The 13,084-nt window shown below is 38.0% G+C and overlaps 3 protein-coding genes across 3 annotated transcripts; 2 read left to right on the top strand and 1 right to left on the bottom strand.

Moving 5' to 3' along the window:
- Positions 1-582: 582 nt before the first annotated feature.
- Positions 583-4,844, top strand: LOC103936992 (probable magnesium transporter NIPA8). Its single transcript, XM_009346884.2, is given in 15 exon segments — positions 583-819; positions 1,259-1,427; positions 1,947-1,968; positions 1,971-2,033; positions 2,145-2,206; positions 2,369-2,454; positions 2,570-2,643; positions 2,997-3,099; positions 3,180-3,308; positions 3,406-3,505; positions 3,624-3,743; positions 3,844-3,934; positions 4,002-4,071; positions 4,261-4,357; positions 4,441-4,844. Coding segments are annotated over 14 exon segments (1,332 nt in total). The 5' UTR covers positions 583-819; positions 1,259-1,334; the 3' UTR covers positions 4,663-4,844.
- Positions 4,845-5,333: 489 nt separating this feature from the next.
- Positions 5,334-9,388, top strand: LOC103936990 (OVARIAN TUMOR DOMAIN-containing deubiquitinating enzyme 12). Its single transcript, XM_009346882.3, has 10 exons — positions 5,334-5,598; positions 6,317-6,508; positions 6,601-6,674; positions 7,277-7,331; positions 7,413-7,487; positions 7,902-7,975; positions 8,111-8,159; positions 8,617-8,701; positions 8,869-8,925; positions 9,057-9,388. The coding sequence occupies exons 2-10, from the start codon at positions 6,344-6,346 to the stop codon at positions 9,101-9,103; spliced, it is 681 nt and encodes a 226-aa protein (XP_009345157.1). The 5' UTR covers positions 5,334-5,598; positions 6,317-6,343; the 3' UTR covers positions 9,104-9,388.
- Positions 9,389-10,184: 796 nt separating this feature from the next.
- LOC103936989 (glyceraldehyde-3-phosphate dehydrogenase A, chloroplastic) lies at positions 10,185-12,815 on the bottom strand. The gene is given in 5 exon segments (NM_001302327.1): positions 10,185-10,687; positions 10,840-11,084; positions 11,220-11,524; positions 12,321-12,437; positions 12,761-12,815. Coding segments are annotated over 5 exon segments (1,212 nt in total). The 5' UTR covers positions 12,803-12,815.
- Positions 12,816-13,084: the final 269 nt, after the last annotated feature.

Raw genomic sequence — 13,084 nt, 5'->3', positions numbered from 1 at the left:
TCTTTTTCTGGGTTTAAATTTAGCGCAAGTAGTAGTAATAGCCTAAGATGTAGTTGAAAAGTCCAAACAAATGATATCAAACAAACAAACTCCAATCCCCCTGTTTGTTTAAAAAGTTGCTGGCAGTTTAGAGCCCAAGATTAACCACTTCAATGACAGTTTAGTGGAGCCCACTCCTTCCCAAGCAAAAATTAAAATAAAACAAGTAAAACAGAGATGGACGGTCAGATGATAGCAGTTATAGTTGTTTTGTCATGCGGGTTAGCGTAGGCGACTGTTTGCCTACAGTTGAAGAGTACGGCCGCCATTGCGTGCGTTGAAGCATCACGCCTTTGGCTATTGACCGGACAACTCTTTCTTTTCTGTCTTCTTCTCCCTCGTCTTGCTTACATAACATATTAACATTTACATTTACATAAACATAAATAAACGCAGGAAATAAGTCCTTTTCTTTCTTTTATTAGAAGAAAAAGAGACGAGGAAAACTCTTCTTTGCCTTTGCCCCAACTCTTCTTTCTTTTTTCTTGTTTCTGGCATTCATTCTTCCCTAATCCTTCCTCCTCATTCTCAAATTTCTTACATCGATCGATTGATCTCGCATCGCATCGCATCTGGGATTCTATTCTGGATTACAGTTATTTTCTCCTTCTCTCTTCGGGAATCGGAATTATTCCCCACCCACCCGAACGGGAACAACACTCAGATTAAACAGACACTAGGTAGAAAAGAAAAACCTTACCTTCACAATTTGGATCCGCCTCGATCGAAATTCCAACTTGTCCGAGAGAGAGAGGTAAATTAAGCTCCGTAGCTCCAAATGTTAGTTTCTTTCTATAACTTTCTTCTTATTTGTTTGTTTATTTATTTGTTTGTTAAATGTATTTATGATTTCATATTGTGATTCCTGATCTAATCGAATCGAAATGATAATCATTATTAATTATTTCATCCGAAACCAGAAACCGCCAAACCGGGATTGATTGATTATTGATGAGATGTGATTGTGCTTTCTTTGACGTTGTAATCAACATGCAGCCACGGCTCCCTACCTCCTTACATGATACATACTTGTCATTTTTTTCACTTTTGTATCATATCATATAGAATTACATCTGTCAGATTGTCTGTAATTGTGCAATACGATTGATTGATTGATTGTATTCATATTTCAAACACTCAGCTGCGAGACATTGGGAATTCCTCAAGCGTTTCTCTTGCTAATCGCGCTCTATATGTGATTGTATTCTACTTGTGCCAGGTTCAGTAAGTAATATTGGTTCGCAACTTGACATCTCAACTGCATGCAGCCACGGCTTCACATCTCTTTCTAATCCATGGGGGAGTGGGTCGTTGGAGCTTTCATTAACCTTTTTGGCAGCATTGCCATCAACTTTGGAACTAACCTTCTCAAATTGGGGCATAACGAGGTTTATTCTCCGTACTCTATTACTTTGGGTGGCTATCTTGTGTGTATTTGCTCATTCACTTCTTCTTGTCGAACCATTATGAATTGTGATTGTGTATAACAATCTTTAGGCAAATTTATAACCTTCCACTTGTTATTGTGATGACTTTCCCGCTAGTTTTCTATCTGTTCCACTAGTTTTTGTACATTTAGTTGGGTGTGTATGCTTTCTCCTCTTTTTAGCACTTCTACTCTAATTGTTACTGCACATCGTTGCTTGAACAATCAACATGCGGCTTGCAAAGCAACAATACAAACCACACCTTTCCCGCTAAATCCTGATTAGTTAGATCTTTACTTTTCAAAGTTTTATTTGATCTATGCGAAAACTTCTACATTTCATGCGTTTCCAATTCTCGTATGCTGTCTAGTCTGAAAAAGCAAGTTTCAGCCACCTGTGTTCCTTTTGCAGCAATTTAATGCTGGTAAATGTATTTATACCATGATGCAAGTGTCAGAATGTTTATTTCTGTTTTGGCAGAGAGAGAGACATTCAATACTAGAAGTGATGGAGGAAATGGAAAGCTTCCTTTGAAGCCTATTATACAATATCAGACATGGAGAATTGGTACAGTTCTCTCTCTCAGTGCTTCATCTGTTCTAACGGTTTTGGACATTCTAGTTTGTACAGTGGATTACGACACAGGACTTAAAATAATATAGCTTTCTTCATATACAGGCTTTTTATTTTTCGCTCTTGGTAATTGCCTAAATTTCGTATCCTTCGGATATGCTGCTCAGGTCAGTATAAACTATATTTTGTTAGCCTTGTTATTTGAATCCACAAAGTAGGATTAGTACTGATAAATACTGAAATTTCAACATCTGCAACATGCTTCAACACATATCTGTATGAGTCTGTTATTTCTAATTAGTTTTGTTTTCTTGTATCCTTCTGTGCAGTCACTTCTTGCGGCACTGGGTTCTGTTCAGTTTGTATCCAACATTGCCTTTGCTTACTTTGTGTTAAACAAAATGGTGACTGTTAAGTACGTTATAATCTGAAGTGAGAATAAATTTTCATAACTGTAATGCTGTCTGGACATCCATTTTACACATATTTCTAAGTACATCTCTATGTATTAAAACTGCTGTCTTTTGCAGGGTAATGGTTGCCACAGCCTTTATCGTTCTTGGGAATATTTTTCTCGTTGCTTTTGGCAACCACCAGTCACCTGGTACATGATTCATTTTCAAGTCATTATGTCTTACAGTTTCATTTAGTGTTTGTTTTGTGCCAATCCCTGAATAGCTGATCAATTGTTCTCTTGTATTACTCCTACGTGTGGCAAGAAGTAACCATCCCAAACGCATCTCTTCCCCCCACCCCCTAAAAACACACATACACAAGTTCAACACTCTTCCCTGCAAACATTGTATACAACAGCCTTATCACATCGAACCCCATGTGTGCTGGTCACACGACTGGTTATTGTGAGAGGGCCATAGTATACAACGGTTGCGCAAAAGACCTTCTCCACAAAAGAAAAAGTAATCGACTTCATTTATGGTTTAATTGTTTTTCTTACAGTATACACACCTCAGCAGCTGGCCGAGAAATACAGCAATATTGCATTCCTTTTGTACTGTATGATTTTGGTTTTAGTTGTTGCCTTGCATCACTCCATTTACAGGTGAGAATTAAATGATGAATTCTTCCATCTTATTGGTTGGCTCCAACCAATTTCTTTTACATCAATTTCTGGATATACAGGAGAGGAGAACTTTTGCATGCTGTTTCTGGCCAGGATCTGAGACCCTACTGGCATATGCTGCTTCCTTTTTCCTATGCTATAGTTTCAGGTGCTGTTGGATCATTCTCAGTGCTGTTTGCAAAATCTCTGTAAGTTACCTTTCCAAGAGAGTTTTCTTTGTGTAACGCAAGTGGTGCAATCTTGTAATTCCCTTCTGTTTCTAATTCCTCTGTTTTTTCTTGGCAGATCTAACCTGCTGCGTTTGGCCTTGTCTAGTAGTTATCAGATACATAGCTGGTTCACATACTCCATGCTCCTTTTATTTCTAAGTACAGCTGGATTTTGGGTATCAGTTATTGCAGAATTAAATTTAGATTACTTGGTTTACAAATTTCTGCAATGGCATGCTATGGTGCTTTATTTAGCTTTTATATATGAATACCTTTCTGATTCTACTTGTGCAGATGGCTCGGTTGAATGAAGGATTATCCTTTTTCGATGCAATTCTTATTGTTCCTATGTTTCAAATTGCTTGGACATTCTTTTCCATTTGTACAGGATTTGTATATTTTCAAGAATACCAGGTTCTCTCTCTCCCCACCAACCCCCCCCCCCCCCCCCAAAAAAAAAAAAAAAAAAATATCTGAGGTCATGTGGAAAGCTTATTTGTTGTGCTCAAAACAGGTATTGGATGCACTAAGGACAACAATGTTCATACTGGGAATGATGTCCGTGTTCGTCGGCATTACTTTGCTGGCACCTGATGATTCCAAAGGTATTTGATTGATATTTTAAAATTTTAAGTAGGCAGAATATCAAGACGTGAACTTTTTAAATTTCAGGTGCTGAAGTCAAAGATAATCCATCATTAGTTTCTGTGGTGTCTTCAAGCATTTCAAAAGACGTGGGCAGGTACAATACATTCTTTTATGCAACTTTATGATTTCAATGTTGTAGCATATTGATAGCAATGCTGGAGTGGAAATGACGTTGTTTTAATTAAGAAAAATGTTGTAGCATATGCTTTCACATTTGAGCTGGATGAGTATTCTGTTTGTTTGTCGATTTCACCACTGTTTGACACCTGTGTAAGTGCTCCAGGTTAGCTATTTCATCTGAAGATGTACAAACTAGAGATGCAAAATCATTTGTGCAAGGAATCCTGGTGAAGATTTCAGATGCGATAGTGAAGGCAAAGGTGATCTAAACTGGCTTGTTGAACTTACTGAGATAGAATCCTGGTATTGACTTTTAATTCTCTGTACTTGGATCCTTTTGCAGACTGCTTGTGCATTGGCACTGGGATTTGGAGAGGATTCAATTAATGCATCTGCGGTCCTCGTGATGCCTATGGTGTCATCAAAGATAACGGGCTTTAGAGGAAATGGGTTTGACCGTGCCAAGATTTTCTCCATGAGAAATTCTGGTTGGACTAAGATCTCTATGGATGAAGATGCTACAAAAATGCTGGAGACAAGCCCGGTGCTCCCCGAGAGCCCGTGATAGGAGTAGTAAATTGCATTAAATTGCTTCGTAGGACGGAATTATATTCATTTAATTGTCTTTTGTAGAAATACAAATGTTTAGGACTCATTGTATTGTGCATTGATGTTCTCTTAACAAGGTGTAATTCGTCACGTTATTGTATATTGTTTGCTATTATGTTTGAAAGAAAGCTTAACCGATCGAGATGTGTGTTTGTGCGCGTGTGAAATTTGGGTGTGATTCGTAAGAGTTTGTGGATAGGCTGTTTACAACAACTCTATTTGGGTGTGATTCGTAGGAGTTTGTGGATAGGCTGTTTACAACAACTCTTTCTTCCTTTGCTCGTTCGTTATTTTATTCAACCAACTATTGTCATCTCATGCCTTCAAATGAAACTAAAACAAATTAAATATGATCTTGTTCAAGCTCGATTGAAGGCTTTTGTTTGGTGTCTAAGATTGGATTGAAATAGATAGAACTTCAAAATCTGTTGGTTGACATTCAATTTTTTTCTTTGAGAAATTAGAATGCCAATTCAATCCTTAACATCAAACAACACTACCTAACTGGAGACTGGGTCAAACTCTCGCTACTAGACGGTTATAGGTGGATTTGGCAAATTGGCTGTGAATGAATACATGCAGAAATAAGCAACCGAAAATGGAACGGCTTGAAATTCTAAGGGACCAAGTGGAAAATATAAAATATCGCGAATCGGGGGATACCCCGTACCGGGTACCCGGTGCTTGAAAATCTAACTAACGAACTTACCACTACCCGCGCGTATGATATAATTTTTTTTTATTAATTAAATAAAAAGAAGAAAATACAGCAGCAGGCAGGGCACTGGGCACCCAAATACCCGATCCAACAACCGAGCCAAGGAGGACGACCACGGCGGCGACAAGGATATCATCCCTCTTAATTATCAAACGAAACGAAGAACATCATCAGGTAAAGGCCTAAGAGCTGTAGCTCATCACTTTATGCTTACGCACGCCATACAAATTCTGTACGCGGAATTTCAAGATGGACGAATCATTCAAGATTCAAACTTGTTTGACTTTCTTTCTGATTGCCTTTGAATTTATTACCCCAGTTGATTTGATATTTCGATTGAGCACTAAAAAACTCGTTTTTTCGCTATTCGCCTTCCAATTCCAATTCCAATACCATGTTCGTAATCAGTTTCCAATTATCTATCGTGTTTGTTTGTTTGTCCGATTGATTGATTTTGAGTTTTGATCCAATCTGAATCTGCCATGTTTGAGTTTGTATCGTATAATTTATTCAGTTCCTTCTTTTTTCATTTCCTTCTTTTATTGCATTTGGACATTATTATGTGGATAAGTATTAATCCGAATCCAAAAGAAAAGACCCACATTCAGCCATGTCTTACTACTCTTAATTACCATCACTCCAACAAAGTTCTAAGAACAATCTTACCCCGACTGTAATTGACAGCGCACATTCCGGCAAGCCTAGCAATAGCATAGCTTTACATTTATATATTGCAATTGTTTAAGACCAATCTTCTTACCCGCAATTAAGAAATATGCCATATCTTTGATTATTGGTTGTGAATTCACTTTTGTTGAAGGGTTGTAAATTCTTGTTAGCATTTCAAACTAGGCTACTCAGCTTATAAGCTCATTCTGGTACTTGTTTTCAGTGTGACGAATTTGAAATAGACTAGTTTATGATGAACGGGACTCACAGTGTGGGCGAATGTTCTAGCTCAACTTCCTTGAGCAGCCAACAGGATGTTGAGGATGACCGCATGATTGCTGTTGTACTATCAGAAGAGTATGCTAAGTTAGATGGTGCAGTTGCTAGACGCCTTTCCAACCTGGCATCTGTTCCTGTAATGGAAATTTCCTTTTCTCCCCCCCTCAGTTCACTCTTTTCGTTCATAGCTTTATATCTGATAGTATTACTATCTTTTCAAAATTCCAGCATGTTCCACGGATAAATTCCTACATCCCCAACATAAGTGATGCTGGTTTGGATCACCAACGCCTTCTCCAGAGGTATGTTTATGCTTTGGAATAAAAAAATATGCATTGGTTATTTTGTGGTTGACAACTTTCCTAAAAGGTATTAAGGTAGCCCTTTTTATCATTTGCCCCCCTTCTTTTTGGTTGATGATGGGAATAATACAGGTAAAACAAAATGCATATTTCAAAGGGAACAAAAAAAATGCAAGCACACACTTGGAAATGGCTGGAGGTATTGGCAAACCTCACTCTGGATATGCATGCTTTGCAACGCATGGAAAACCACATGAATCCTGAAAATGATAGTAGCACATATGATGTATTGAGGCTAATATTTTATTACCATGTTTGTTGGGGTGTTGGACCTGTTGGTATTATACGAGGAGAGGTAGTTTTCCTTGGGTGTGGGTTGATGGTTGTACACAAATTACGCTTGTATGACAATACTCAGAACTATAACATGTTTAGCATGTGGATGAATTTATTTCTACTCTCATTTAGGCATTGAGTGTGATGCAGCTATGTACTTAGCATCTTGATGGACTATAAGTAGATATCGGTTTTGTATTCTCATACTTCTGTTTAACTTCTTCTTGGGTGATAATTTAGTGAATTTCCATTTTACTTCCTTGCAGGTTACATGTCTATGGTTTATACGAAGTAAAGGTTTCTGGTGATGGGAATTGTCAGGTATCTGCAATTCTGAGAATCCAAAGTCCTAGGTATGCCATCTTTTGATTTATATTGATTGCTTTTCTCATTGTTTTGCAGTTTCGTGCACTTTCAGAACAGATGTACAAGTCTCCAGAGTATCACAAACATGTTCGGAAAGAGATTGTGAAGCAGGTAGAGTGTACACGAAGTAACCATTTGCTATAGGAGGAACAAAATTTAGATGGCTAGAAATAGGACTGGAGATCATTTGATATGGAATGAAGGATCAATTAAGGAGATAATGAAAACTATTACCACTGCTATATTTTGATTAAAGTAAACCTCCATCCACCATTTGCTACCACCGCAGTCACTACACTTACCACTCATGTAACCATTGGATGGTATAATGCCAATAGCTACTTGTCTTTGCTCTCAGCACTACTGCTTCCTGTGCTCTCTACAAAGCTTAATTATCATGACCAGAATCTATAGTGACCTTTCAGTGCCACATTGTCTCATTTTCAACATTTTTTTTAATGGGGAACAAGAAAGTGAATGCCTTTTTTGAGTATGCTTATCGTGCACTACTTTACCTCTTTCCAGCTCAAAGACTATCGTTCATTGTATGAAGGCTATGTCCCTATGAAGTACAAGCGCTATCACAAGAAAATGGCAAAGTATGTCAAATTGTTTAGGATCATTAGTTCGGTTATTTGATCAACAAGCTTCTGTTTATATGTATTCTGGCCTAGTTTCATCTATTTTTTGGTACAGCAGGTTTGTATTCACTTTTAGTTTTCCACATGATGCAGATCCGGTGAATGGGGAGATCATGTTACTTTACAAGCAGCAGCTGACAAGGTCTTTTACATTTGTCCCAATGGATCTGAATTTCTTTCTGTAGATTATAGATACTTGTTCTAGGTTAATGGGATATAATATAATATATATATATATGTATATGTGTGTGTGTGTGTGTGTGTGTGTGTATCATATCTTACCAAAATAATATAATATTGGTGATTTATCTTAGCTTTATTTAATATATTTATTGATGATGGCATCAAGACTTTTTCACTTTAACTGGAAATATTTCTCCATGAGCTTGAAATGGAACTTGATATTGAATATTTAGTGGCAAATAAAAAAAATTATTGAAAAATAATGCAATAGTACAAATGTTAGTAGATAATTTTTTTTGTAGAAATAAATAAATATAGACCAGTGCTCACAGCTTGGAAAGTGTCTTGTTGGCATAGTGTTGTGTGCAATTCTTCTCTTGTAGTTTATGATGTTTTATAATCTTGTTTGAATGCAGTTTGCAGCAAAGATTTGCCTTTTGACATCATTCAGAGATACTTGCTTTATTGAAATTATGCCCCAGTACCAGCCACCAAAACGTGGTAGATGGAACTATCTTTGCCCTTTTATGCTCTCCAAATGAAAAAAAAAATTTCTGAAGAGATTCTCTAGTCTCGTAGTCGTAGGTTTAGATGAAAAATTGTCTTGCAAAATGCTATAGGACAATTTCAGATTTTAACATTCTTATTTTTCCTTCTAAATAATGCAGAGTTGTGGCTGAGTTTTTGGTCGGAGGTTCATTACAATTCATTATATGAAGTCCGAGGTGTTTTTCTTTTGTTTATTTTTTGTGTTTTTGTTTGATTTAAAAATCAGAAAGAGAATTATTTTATAGGTGTCAAATGCAGTACAAGGAGAGATTTTGGTTAATATCTTAGTTGCGTGTCTTGTTTGCAGACATGCCAATTCAACAGAAGCCAAGGAGGAAACACTGGTTGTTCTAGGCTTCTAGCGCACGGGATGTTCAAAGATTTTAGTACTGTGCATATGTTCTCTAGATGTTGCCTTTTTCATTGTTTTTCGATTTTACAATTTAATTCAGTTGCGCAGTTACATGCTTATATATTATTATATATACAACACCAGAGTTTTGACGATTACTGCTGTGCTGTCTGATGGTTTGTACTTGTAGTGTTTCAAGATTTTATTATTTGAATTGCTCACATTCGTATTTATGGATTATCGATGTGAAATTACTAAGATGAATTTATTATATATTTTGTCGCCAATTGTTTTGTTGGATAAGCTGTGTAGATATTAACAAGGGGTGTATGGACGTAAAAAGAGGGGTGTGGATAACATCACACTTTTGCATAAACGAAACAAGAAACTGGTACGTGAAGGAATGGATATGAGATGAATAATTTCCTAGCTAACTTATTCTTAAACCTGGTTTTTTTTGTTTATCGGTTGTTAGCACATGATATGACATGACATGGGTTTTTTCGTTTATTGGTTGTTAACGCATGATATGACATGAATGAGAATATTAGTCATTCCTTACTTGTAAGTAAACAGGCTCATAAATATCCTAATTCTCATTTCCAAGCAATTCATCACGCAAACCATATGAGACCACGTTAGGTATGAAGTATGAACACTGAAAAGGAGTTGGTAAAAGTACAAGGTTGATCATTTAGTTTCAAATATTAGTGCGAGTTATGCTATAGCAATTGTTATATGTGTAGTCCTCATCGCAACAGATATACATATGTGTAATGTTATGTATATAACCAAAAAATAATAATCAAGAGATCGACAACACATGCTTTCAAGTTTAAATGACTTGTTCACCTTGATCTACATACATCAAGACTCATCTTGCAAAATGAAAAGAAGATGAAAATGGTTTCAACAAGATTCTCATTATTAATCAGAAAAGAAGAATAAAAGAAAAAGAAAGAAAAGTAGAAATTATAAACGCAGAACGGTAAAAGAAAACCAAAAAACATGGATCCGGCCGCCTGGAATGACAAGTAGGAGGAGGAGGAGGAGGAGGAGCTAATTTGAATTTTGAAAGGATGATCACCTCCAGTTGTTGGCGACAATGTCAGCCAAATCAACAACCCTTTGGGAGTAACCCCACTCGTTGTCGTACCAAGCAATGACCTTGACCATGTCATCGCCCATTACCATTGTCAATGAAGAGTCGACTGTGGAGGAGACATCTGTGCACCTAAAGTCGACCGAGACAAGGGGCTCGTCACAAACAGAAAGGATACCTGCGAGCTCCTTCTCGGCGCTGTCTCTGAAAGCAGCGTTCACCTCTTCTGCAAAGGTCTTCTTAGTTACTTGGACAACAAGGTCCACCACCGACACGTTTGGGGTGGGCACACGCAGGGCAATACCATTTAACTTGCCCTTCAGACTTGGAAGGACTAGGGCCACGGCCTTTGCTGCACCAGTGGAGGTGGGAACGATGTTGAGAGCAGCAGCCCGTGCTCGCCTTAGGTCGCGGTGGCTGGCATCAAGTAGCCTCTGGTCACCAGTGTAGGAATGCGTGGTAGTCATGGTGCCCTTGATGATGCCTGCAGTATAAAATAACATCCTTGTAAGAAACTGACATGTATGCGTACGAACTACGTACTAGGTACACACAACACTTGAACAAATTTGGTAATGAAGGAATCTGGTGAAAGAAAGAAAATATACAAGTAAAAGATGAGAAAAATGTAATTACCAAACTTCTGGTCAAGGACCTTGACGAAGGGGGCAAGGCAGTTGGTGGTACAAGAAGCATTGCTAATGATGGTTTCATCGGGGCTGTAGGCATCAGCATTGACTCCGACCACATAGGTGGGGATGTCACCCTTTCCAGGGGCAGTGATAAGCACCTTCTTGGCCCCTGCCAGGAGGTGCTTGCCTGCGCCCTCCCTATCGACAAACACACCAGTCCCTTCAATCACCAGATCGATCTCCAAATCCCTGCCATGCAGCCATTGACAAATTAAAACATAATCAATCGATCATATGTATATGCATGTACATGTAGATGTAGGGGTGTGTGTGTGTGTGTGTGTGTGTGTATTAATAAAGCTATAACGCATTAAGCCAGCTTACTTCCAGGGCAGGTCTATGGGGTTGCGGCTAGACACGACCTTGATGATCTTGCCATCAACGGAGAGGCCATTATCGCCAACGGGCTTGACATCAGCATCAAAGATACCGAGGGTAGAGTCGTACTTGAGGAGATGGGATGCCTGCTTGACGCCTCCAGTGTCGTTGATGGCAATGACATCAAGAGGGGAGTCCTTGCGTCCATGCCAGCACCTCAAGAAGTTCCTTCCAATTCTTCCAAATCCATTTATAGCCACCTTTAGCTTCGCCTCCGTTACTCCTTTTTTGTATCCTCCGTTGCTTCCCACCTTCCCAATTAGAAATTTACAAATCCACATTACACCGTTACATTTACAATAATGCATTTAAATACGAGACAACATACATTTTTCAAAGTGAGCAATTATGCCCTCACGTGAAATGAAATCAGTTCATGTCAAAAGAGTAAAGTAGTCTAATTGTATAAGTTATAAAATAATTTTTTTTTATATATAAAATTAAGAATTAAAAGAAATTAAAGTAATACGAGACAACATATACACACAATAGATAAATAGAAGGAAAAAAAAACCACAAACTCAGATTTGCAAGTTGCGTTTGGATTTTGGAGAGCTAGTTGCTAAGGGCTCATTTGGAAGTGCTTTTAAAATGGCCAAAAGCATTTATGGTGAAAATGTTTTTGGAACCAATTCTTAATAAAAATACAAGTGAATCCTGGAAAACTTAAATGCTTCATGCAAGAAGCATAAGCACGAGAATCGAACGAAGCATTTAACGAAGCATTTATGATGAAAATGTTTTTGAACCTCACAATAGGCTAGCAGTAATGTGGTTCAAACTCATCTTTCACGAGAATTGAACCTAAGACCTTTCATTTACAAGTGAAGAGAAATACCTAGCCAGTAAGAAGTGGCTACTCCCTGGTTGTTTAGTTATGAGATTTGATAACCACAACTGGTATTTCCTTAATTGTTACGATCGATCGATGATCAAGGAAACGTTATTTACTGATATGATTACGTATGTATGTAGGAAAAGACACGGACAGTAGGAAATTAAAGGCAAAGAAATCAAAGTAGTAGTAGTAGTAGTAGTGGTACTCACAGCAGAGGTCTGGAAGGCAATGACTGAGAATAAATCGTCTGAGGTCTTCCTTCCGAAAGGAAGGCAAGCTGATGAGGTACGGAGACCTGAGAATTCTGCAAATCCCTTTCCATTGGCCTGCAAATTATAATTTTAATTATTTTGAGCATCGTGTGTATGTATAGATAACGCAAGTTAAACAAACACTAGCCAGCTATAATTTTTAGTGATCAGTTTAACTAATTAACGTACGGTACTCTGCATGCGCGCTTAACTAGTTTGACTAATGAGCAAGCCTAGTACTCCTGTATGTGTGCTTGTATTCAGTTGTATGCATATGTATATATATTAGAAGTGTATATCTAGCATGCAACACAATATCCATATAGGTCTGAGCGATCAAAGTAAGAAGCATAAAGTAATTGAAGCAAGAAAACGAGAAGGTAGCTGCATATATGAACCTGAAGAGATGGTTTGGCCACGGAAAGAATAGCCGAAGCCATTCTCGGAGCGGAGTGGAGCTAGCTAGGCACTAACTAGCTCAGGGCAGGGTGGGTGGGAGGGAGGATATAGCTAAGCAGTGGTAAGGAGGGAAGGAAGGAAGACAGTCACAAAAATCACAAGGTCGTTATATATTCATTATGAATGATTGAGATAAAACCAAGTTGATGAGATGAGGTACTAGTGTAGTGTGTCGTTGGAAGGGAGTGACTGAAATAAATCCAAGAGGACTAGAGAAGAGGAGAGGATGAGGTTATGGATAGAGCCTATCATTCAACGAATGG

The sequence above is a fragment of a genome, unplaced genomic scaffold (genome assembly GCF_019419815.1).
Source record: "Pyrus x bretschneideri cultivar Hongxiangsu unplaced genomic scaffold, Pyrus_bretschneideri_v1 Contig12, whole genome shotgun sequence".
In the NCBI taxonomy this organism is placed as follows: Eukaryota; Viridiplantae; Streptophyta; class Magnoliopsida; order Rosales; family Rosaceae; genus Pyrus; species Pyrus x bretschneideri.
This window is presented reverse-complemented; position numbering and strand designations above follow the sequence as displayed.

Excerpts from the sequence above, each read along its gene's own strand:
- LOC103936990 (XM_009346882.3), top strand. The coding sequence starts at position 6,344 with ATGATGAACGGGACTCACAGTGTGGGCGAATGTTCTAGCTCAACTTCC. Across the intron at positions 7,332-7,412 it reads CTGGTGATGGGAATTGTCAG|TTTCGTGCACTTTCAGAACA; the intron begins GTATCTGCAATT and ends ATTGTTTTGCAG. Across the intron at positions 8,160-8,616 it reads TACAAGCAGCAGCTGACAAG|TTTGCAGCAAAGATTTGCCT; the intron begins GTCTTTTACATT and ends GTTTGAATGCAG.